At 35.3% G+C, this 9,635-nt stretch overlaps 1 protein-coding gene across 1 annotated transcript in view; it reads right to left on the bottom strand.

Moving 5' to 3' along the window:
• Positions 1-9,635, bottom strand: part of LOC107673337 (zinc finger protein 512B-like) — a 64,350-nt gene that overhangs the window by 10,895 nt on the left and 43,820 nt on the right. Inside the window, exons 4-9 of the mRNA XM_016466887.1 lie at positions 9,344-9,472; positions 8,193-8,392; positions 7,766-7,977; positions 5,479-5,550; positions 3,645-3,779; positions 2,733-2,860 (exon numbers count right to left, since the gene is read on the bottom strand). Of these exons, the coding sequence (XP_016322373.1) occupies positions 2,733-2,860; positions 3,645-3,779; positions 5,479-5,550; positions 7,766-7,977; positions 8,193-8,392; positions 9,344-9,472 (876 nt within the window). The remainder of the gene's footprint in view (positions 1-2,732; positions 2,861-3,644; positions 3,780-5,478; positions 5,551-7,765; positions 7,978-8,192; positions 8,393-9,343; positions 9,473-9,635) is intronic.

Raw genomic sequence — 9,635 nt, 5'->3', positions numbered from 1 at the left:
AATATATATATATATATATATATATATATATATAGAGAGAGAGAGAGAAAGACGTTATTTCCGGGTCCAATACATGACTGGTTTTCGTGCACATCAGCAAATCATTGACAGATTTTTTCCCCCAGTCTTTGAAGCATATTTCCTACATTACTTCTTTTATTAATTTTTTTGTTCAGTCATTTAATTTAGATGTGTATTTCTATTTTTCTGCCCCTTTTAATTATTTCAGTTATAAATTAATAAAAAAAAAACGAGTAATAAAGTGTACAATAAAGTACAATCAAATCCTTATATTATAATCACATTGCACTTGAATAAAGTTAAAGGTGCAATCTGCCGATTGTCCTGCAGGTGACCGCATAAATCTGTCTTCTTACGATGCACTTAGGGCTTTACGATTACTCCAGAGCACTCGTAGATCTACGATGATTTTCAAGTGCTACTTAAGTTACGATGCTTTTGGGAAACAGACCGTAATATAAGATCAGTCGTACGATCGTTTTTACGAACTTCTTAGGCTTACAAAGCTTTTGGGAAACGCAGCCCTATTCAGTTCATGGCAGAGACAAAATTAATTTATTGACAAAGCATTCAGTTATTTGCATTGAAGCGAGTGAAATCTGTATTCTCAGATGGTTTGTATTCTGCAGTGAAGCATGTGAATATCTGATGCAGGATTCACTTTCTAGGCATGTGAAAATTTTACAATGCCAAGCAAAAAGTAGCTTTTGTTCTATGAACACTTTGGGGCGAAAATCAGAGGACAATTTCTGTCCACAATTTGCTTTTTGCCAGAGTTTTTGAAAGATGTCTCTTATGCTCACAAAGTCTGCATTTATTAAATTAAAAATATAGAAAAAACAGTAATATTGTGGAATTTTTATTACAATTTAAAATAATAGTTTTCTATTTGAATATATGTGACCCTGGACCACAAAACCAGTCTTAAGTCGCAAAGATATATTTGTAGAAATAGCCAAAAATACATTGTATGGGTCAAAATTATCATTTTTTCTTTTATGCCAAAAATCATTAGGATATTAAGTAAAGATCATGTTCCATGAAGATATTTAGTAAATTTCTTACCGTAAATATATCAAAATTTAATTTTTCATTAGTAATAATCATTGCTAAGAACTTCATTCGGACAACTTTAAAGGCGATTTTCTCAGTATTTTGATTTTTTTGCACCCTCAGATTCCAGATTTTCAAATAGTTGTATCGCGGCCAAATATTGTCCTATCCTAACAAATCATACATCAATGGAAAGCTTATTTATTCAGCTTTCAGCTGATGTATAAATCTCAATTTCGACTGGTTATGACTGGTTTTGTGGTCCAGTGTCACATATTATAAAATGTAATTTATTCCTGTGACGAAAAGCTGACTTTTCAGCATCAGTCTTCCGTTTCACATGATCTTTCATAAATCATTCTAATATGATGATTTGCTGCTCAAGAAACATTTCTTATTATTATCAATGTTGAAAAGAGTTATGCTGCTTCTTTTGTAACATTATAAATGTTATTACTGGCACTTGATCAATTTAATGCATCCTTGCAGAATAAAATTATTCATTTCTGCATTGACATTCACAAAAACACAAATGAGAAAATAAGGTCAATGATTATCATTTTAATGAATTTCCTTTGCCATAAAATGTCTTCTCGCTTAATGCCCATCACAGCCATCATTGATTTCTCACAGGGCCGAGGAAGAGGCCAGAGAAACTACAATTAATTGTGACCCCACAATAATGCAGCCAATCAATTCCCCCTTTAATAGACATGTCATCGTTTTTATAGAGTTGTGCTATACACTGGGCTGGCACTATAATACTCAACTCCAGATGCACACAAGGCAGGGCTACTCACAGACGCCCAATCAATAAAGTGCCCCTAATGGCTCCCTCTGGCCCCCTGTGCGAGGTCCTGAGAGAGAGGTGTCTAATTGCACGCCTGAAACATTCTCCTCTCCGCTTCCTCTGCCGTTTGGTTGTATAAATAACAGAGAGAGAGTCATACATTAAAGGTTTCATTCTTCATCATTCTTTGGGTCTCATTCACAAAATGCAAGCGGAACAAATTTCTGTGAAAATCGCTCATAAATCCGTTCTTACATAAACCACCCCAATGAACTGGGTATGACAATTTATGTACGAATGTTTTTACATACGATTTACAGTCAGAAATTCTTTCTGCTTGAGTTTCATGAATAAGGCTTTGTCCTTCTTCATATGGAAGAGCTTGAGCACATCTGCCAATTACGTTTGATGTGTTTAGAAAACTGAGACAGATGTTGTCTTCTTTAGAGGAGCGCGGTTGTAAGAAGACTCCACATGGGACGCTTGGGTTACCAATAACTGAGGTACAAGACCTTAGAATTAGGGAATTGCGGTCAATATCTTAAGAAAGGTAAACAAGTTTCTCAAACAGAGACCAATGTGTTTGATTCAAGCGTAAAGTAAGTCATTCTGTGCCACTGGCACCACCAAAATAATGACTGTTTTCAAATAGGTTTCCGGAACACTTTTCTTGTTTGCTAACGGATAAACAAACAGATGTAAACTCCATTGGCTGGGCTAGCTGCGATGCCCAAAGCAACCTTATCTTCACCTTTAAACAAATCTGTCCACTGAGAATCCTGAGAGTCATTTATAAAATAATGTGTTCCTCTAAGCCTACGCTAGTGCTGTAATAATGACAATAGTGTGTTTCAGAGTGACCTCTGACCTTCTGACAGATCTCCATGTGCTTCTTGAGACCGTGGACGGTCTTGCGAGTGACAACAGAGCAGGTGGGACAGACCACTTCCCCTCTCTCAGAGATGGTGTTCTGCCACTGGGCTTCAGCAGGGGGAACTGAGACAGAAAGATTAAGATAAAACACATTTAATTAAAATTACATTAACGTAAGTTACACCACTGTTTCAAAGTTTGGGGTCGGCAAGGTTTTTTAACGTTTTTGAAACATGCTCACTAAGACTGGACTTATTTTATAAAAATAAATAAAATAATACAATAAAAATAGTAATATTTTGAAATATGTTTTATAGTTTAAAAGAACTGTTTTCACTTTTAATATATTTTAAAATGCAATTTATTCTTGTGGTGCAAAGCTGAATTTTCCGCATCATTACTCCAGTCATCAGTGACACATGAACCAATTATTATCAATGCTGAAAACAAAAATATTTTTGTGGAAACCATGATCATTTTTTTTCAGGATTCTTTGATGAATAGAAAGTTAAAAAGAGCAGCATCTTTTGTAATTTTACAATTGCATTTACTGACCATTTTAATAAATTTTCTGAATAAAAGTATGGTGACACTCATTTCTTAAAATAAATGAATAAATAAATAAATAAATAAATAGATAAATAAATAAAAACGTACTGACCCCAAAACTTTCAAACGGTAGAGTACATTTCTATATTATTTCATATGCATTACATTTATTGATTTTTTTTAGTTTTTAACTTTATTTCATAATATTACTATTTACTTGACTTGTACTATTATTAGTACGATTTTGCACTATTTGTGCTATTTTGCTTTATTTGAGCTATTTTGCACTGCTTTGGCAGTACAAATGTACTGGATGATTTTATTCATGCAAACATGCAGGCAGAGCAGAGAGAGAGACCTGAACTGAAAGCAGCAGTCTCTTTTCTGGTGGGAGCTTGAACTGACTGCTTCCTCCGGGACTCCTCGGTGAACAGAGCCCCTTCCGCCCTCTTCATCCGACCTGCTTTCAACTTCTCCTCCACCTTATTCATTCCTGTACAACACATAACAAATTACATTCAGGGAAAGCAGAGACCTCACAAGTCAAAAAAATAAATGTATGACTAAAAAAAAGAACAAACAAAAGAGAAATGAGAAAATGAAACTCTCGAACTCTCTTGGTGGTCAAAGAGGCGTGTTGTGTTGTAGTCAGTCTTGTGGTGCAGTGTTTCTTGAACATGTACCATTATAACTTCAACAGGAAATTAAACACTTCTATAATAGACCTTATAGATCCCCTATTAGCACCAACAGGGGTAATTACTATCAGAGTATACAGCTGATAATTGTAAACATACAGGGGCAAAAATACCACTGAAATCTCAAGGAGTGTTTATTGAAAGGAGGCCAGGACTAAATTCTGAAAGTCAAAGTCACTTCTGATATAACACTGACAACAAACCACTGTAAGGCAGTCAGTCATAAAAAGAAGGGGTCATGGCAATGATTGTAATAAAAAAATAAATAAATAAATAAAAGTGACAAAAATTAAAGAGAAATTTAAATGATATGTGCAAAGAATGCCTCTGTAATAAATTCTGCTGACATTTAAAATGACAGAATTTGTTATTCTGGTAACCTTTCACCATAAGGCTACATTAGTTAACATGAACTAAGAATGAACAATACTTCCAAAGCAGGGGTGTCAGACTCCTGGAGGGCCGGAGCCCTGCAGAGTTTAGTTCAACCCTGCTCAAACACACATACCATGTAGTTTTCAAATACGCCAGAAGGGCTTGATTAGTTGGATCAGGTGTGTTTAATTAGGGTTGAATCTAAACTCTGCAGGGCTCCGGCCCTCCAGGAATTGAGTTTGACACCCCTGCTATAAAGCGTTTATTGACCTTCATTAATGTTAATTTAAACATGTACTAATACATTATTAAAAACAAGTTGTATCTTTTAATATTAGTTAATGGACCTAAGCTAAAATAACAATGAACAATTGTATTTTTATCACGATTAATAAATATTGTAACAAATGTATTACTCATTGTTAATTGCATTAACTGATGTTCACTAACAGAACCTTACTTGCTGTTCTTTATTCTAGGTCTATAAGAGTTACAAATATCAGATAAAATATGGGTTTAGAACCTGAAACAACAACTACATTGAAGTCTATGGAGAACTTCTTCATTTTTGAGACAGAAGATGGACTGGTTCAATACCAAAAGCCTTAAATATTGAGAAATTCTGAAGATTCTCTTCAAGGCATGTCATAAAGCATGAAGCAAGGTCTGATGTAAACATTTCGTTTGTGATTGTACAGCCCTATTGGGCCTTTTGGCGCAGCTGCACTTCTGGGCTTAGTGTGCCCCAAGATGCAGCTCCACCTCTGGGTTTAGTGGGTCTTGTGGTGCAGCTCCAGCTCAAGGCTCAGTGGGTTGCATTTCTGTGCTCTGTGTGTCCCAGCAGTATGTCTACTATTTAGTCATTTACCAATACTGTTATTAAATATTAACAGATTTTTCTATTTGATGTTGATTGATGTGTTTTGTTTTTAACTGCCATACAGCTTCACTGATTCAGTTTTATACATATGGATGGCACACTGTTTATTTTTATTGCTACAAAAATGTGCCCTAATAAATCCCCCTCAAAATTAAATCCAGAGGGCAAATATTGGCCCTTAATAAAACAGAAGTCATGGTAAGTCTCCACCATTTTCTAAAAACGTGTGTTTGTGTTACCTTTCAAACCGAATGTTCCTGAAATAGACGGCTGCTCCCCGGTGAACTTCTTTGGAGTTTTCTGCTTCCTCCCTGGCTCAAATGGAGAAGAACAACAACAAGAGGTCAAACATCTCAATAACAAGGCAAAGAGCTACATTCATGACTACATGCAGTGCTAAACAACAACGCTCATGAGCTTCAGCTCTAAGTTACTGATGCTCAAACTTCAGCACAACAAAGGTGAATAAGCACCTGCTGCGGTTCCTCCGGTGGAGAAACTGACACAGCTTCATGAACCGGTCATGGGAGCAGAGAGCGGATATGTTACGTGTCTCCGTTTGTATGTGTATATGTGTTTGCATAGTCTTTGACTGTCAGCTTATGTCACACAAACACAGCTGCTCTAACGCATTATTCCTGACATTTCAGACATGGACACACACACACACACACACACACACACACAGTCCTCGCCCCTGGCTCCGGCGTGGAACAACAAACGAAGGGATCGTGTACCCAAACAAAGGACATAAATGGCGGACTCACAGCACGAGCCATGCCGACATCTCGACACACTGCGTCTCTGCCAGGCAGAGACAGAGACAGCAGCCGCCACCAGCTACCAGAGAGACTTAATGACCAGCAGCCCTCAGACGGATCTAACACAGAGAACTTACACACTGCTGCTTAAAGAGCCAGGCCACCTTTTCCTACAAGAGCCAATGAGGGCATTCTGGGACGTCTTAATGAGAACTGTTATAGCAATTTTGAGACCGAACCCTGAAAATGTTAGTACAGAAAGTATAGAGTACTGGGCACTTCATCCTTTTGAGGTGGAACTACCTTTCTAGATGATGGACATCTGGTTATGCATTATTAACATGACAGTTTGCAGAATCACCCAATGGCACGTTTTATTACTTGGAGTGAAATTTCATTTGCGAAAAAAATACAAATTTCTTCGTGAAAATGTGAAACATTCTATTCTTCTAACATTCAATTCAATCAAACAGACTATTTAAGATCTGACCAGTAGTTCAGATTTCTCACATTTTTCCACAAATTACTATATTTTCAGTGCAAACAACAACAACAACAAAAATTAATAAATAAATTGCATTTAAATGTATAATATAATTGCAAATGTTTTATTTTTAAATGACTTATTAATTATTTGAAATAAATTATTTAAAAAAAACATTCATTATTATACATTTTTACACACACAGTAAAGTATGTTTTTGTAAATAACTTAAAGAATGTAACTTTTTTTGCCTACATTTTAACTGGCAACAACACAAAAAATTATATTTAAAAAATGCAATTTAACTGAATTTGAGTTTATAATTTTATATTTACATGTAGAATGTTAAATGTGTTATTTTTTTACATTTATTATTTAATATTTAATTTAAAATAATTAAACAACATTATTTTATTATATTTTTTTACACATACACAGTATCCAGTGTGTCTTTTGTTTGTAAAAAAAAAAAACCTATAGGGTGTAAGTTTTTGCCCACATTTTCAGTGGAAACAACACAAAAAATGACAAATAAAAAAAAAAAATGAATATAAACTTTAAATTTAATTTAAATGTAAATTATATATTTAGATGTATAATAATGTATTAATTTTTCATGTATTATTTAATAATTACTTTAAAATTATTTATTATACATTTACATATGCACAGTATATAGAGTTACTTTTTTGTAAAGAACTTTAAAGAACATAACTTTTGATGAACAAAACTAATTTAAACTTTACAAAGATTTACAATAATAGTTATAAATTATAAATTATATAGGAAAATTGAAGGCAACAATAAAATTGTAAACACCTGCTGGAAAATGATGGCGTACATAGACATTATAAAACATTACTGATTTTCTGTCATTTGTTTGTAATGATGCTACCAATCACAAGTCATCCTGTACGGAAAAAAAAAAAACATTTCCACAACTTGTCAGTTAACTAGTTCACTTTATGTGGCTGAAAAGTAAAAAAACAAAAAACTGACAAGCAGAATTGACATTTAAATGTCACAGAAAACCAAATGTTCAAATTTGCAAGGCATAAAAATGCTTGTACTTGATGTTACTGGCCACAAAGTCTCTCACACCGGCCACTGGACAGCGGGCCAAACTTATTGTACTGTAGTGATACCATGGTACTGAATGACTAGCATATTCATGCATTACGGTATTACATATGGTACTTCAAAGAATATCATGGTATTACCATGGACAGGGGTTTCAGAGCTGACATGCGCAGCATTAATCTCAGTGTGTAGCATTCTTACTGTGCTTCATTCTCTCAGGGTCCTCCTCAGGGAAGGGTGGGGGTAGACTGCCCCCCTCGCTCTCACTGTCCCCAGTGTCTACGGACGTCCCCTGCTGCTGTTTCCTGTCCGGCCTCAGGGGGGCGCACTCCCCATTCTGTGAGGGCTGAGACACCTCCTGGGTCTTCTTCACCTTGACAATTACGGGTGATGAAGGGCTGTTCTCTATGGGCCTGAGAGGGAGCACAGGGAACACAGGCTATTCAAGTCAATCCACAGAGGACTGGTGCTATAGTAACACAAGAGGACTTCATCTGGAATCTAATGATGGCAGTGTGGAAAACAAGTCATGTCCTGAAGCGATTTTTGTTGTGGGTGACTAAAGTCAGAAAATTCAAATTCGAAACTGCTGCAGAAATTAATCGTTCAGGATACTGAGCTTTCACACCTTTTTTTGGCATTGCCCTTCACAGGGCTTTTCTGCTGTTTGGGTTCAGACTTGGGATCAGATTTGGTGACCCCGGACTTGGTCTCCATGGTGACCCTTTCTGGGTGGTTCCACAGCTTGTGCTTCTGAAGACGCACCTTGGTGGCAAACACAGCCTCACAGCACGGGCATCTGTGACTCAGCTTCTCTGCTATGGTCGCCTGAACGCCACACAAACAGATACACAAAAAGCCAGGTCAGGTTCAAAGGTCTCAGAACCAAACTTATATTATATTATATTATATTATATTATATTATATTATATTATATTATATTATGTTACGGCTCAAAAGTGAAAGGACATTTATAATGTTCTTTTGTACTTTCTATTTATCTTTAAAAAATGTATCACAGTTTCCACAAAAATATCAAGCAGCACAACTGTTTTCAACATTGATAATAATAAGAAATGTTTCTTCAGTAGTAATTGGAATGATAATATTAGAATAATATTAGAATGATTTCTGAAGGATCATGTGACACTGAAGACTGGAGTAATGATGCAGAAAATTCAGCTTTACATCACTGAAAAAAAAAGACTTTTTAAAACATATTCAAATAGAAAACAGTTATTTTAAATTGTAACAATATTTCACAATATTACTGTTTTTACTGTATTTTTTACCAAATAAATGCAGCCGTTGTGAACAAGAGACATTCCTTCAAAAACAAAAGAATCTTACTGACTGCAAACTTTTGAATGGTAGTTATTATTTATTTATTATAAACAATATATTTATCATTTAAAAAAAATGATTTAATATATTTATAATATATTAATATATTTGTAAAAAGATCATGTAGGATAGAGTTTTTAATGTGTTGTGCTTAGCACAGAAGTTGTCTATAAATTCCTTCTCTGTAACAGTCACCAAAAACCACTTAACAAATTTGCTGATGTCAAGAAATGTAAAATAAATGAACTGTTAGACCTCAATTTGTCTGGCAGACATGATCCTAAACCAAGCTTATTTTTAGTTAAGACTCATATAACCCACTGACTACCTGATTTTAAATTAACATAGTTTTGTACATCCCTATTTAAAAAAGAGTGTTGGTTGCATTCAAGATTTTGTAATGTAAGACTGTGGAGTCTGGATTTTAGTTTTTACCCCTTGGCATCGCTGATAGTGATATTTAAGTCCGTAAATACTGGGGAATTCCAACCAGCAGCCTGAGCATGGACATTTAACCCTGGAACGACTCTTAAACTCCTCTTTCCACTGAACCATCATATGGGCCTAGGGCAAGGAAACACACACACACAGACACACACACACACACACACACACACTAGCCATTAGAAACTATTAGCACTCAATTCACTTATACACAGGCCTCTGTGAGATGTTCTTTCTCCAAATACAACAGTTGGAAGAAGATTGGAAAGTCACTTTTTCTCCT

Source organism: Sinocyclocheilus anshuiensis, unplaced genomic scaffold (assembly GCF_001515605.1).
Source record: "Sinocyclocheilus anshuiensis isolate Anshui unplaced genomic scaffold, SAMN03320099.WGS_v1.1 scaffold453, whole genome shotgun sequence".
Classification (NCBI taxonomy): Eukaryota; Metazoa; Chordata; class Actinopteri; order Cypriniformes; family Cyprinidae; genus Sinocyclocheilus; species Sinocyclocheilus anshuiensis.
The sequence above is the reverse complement of the archived record's forward strand: the minus strand, read 5'-3'. Positions and strand labels throughout refer to the sequence as shown.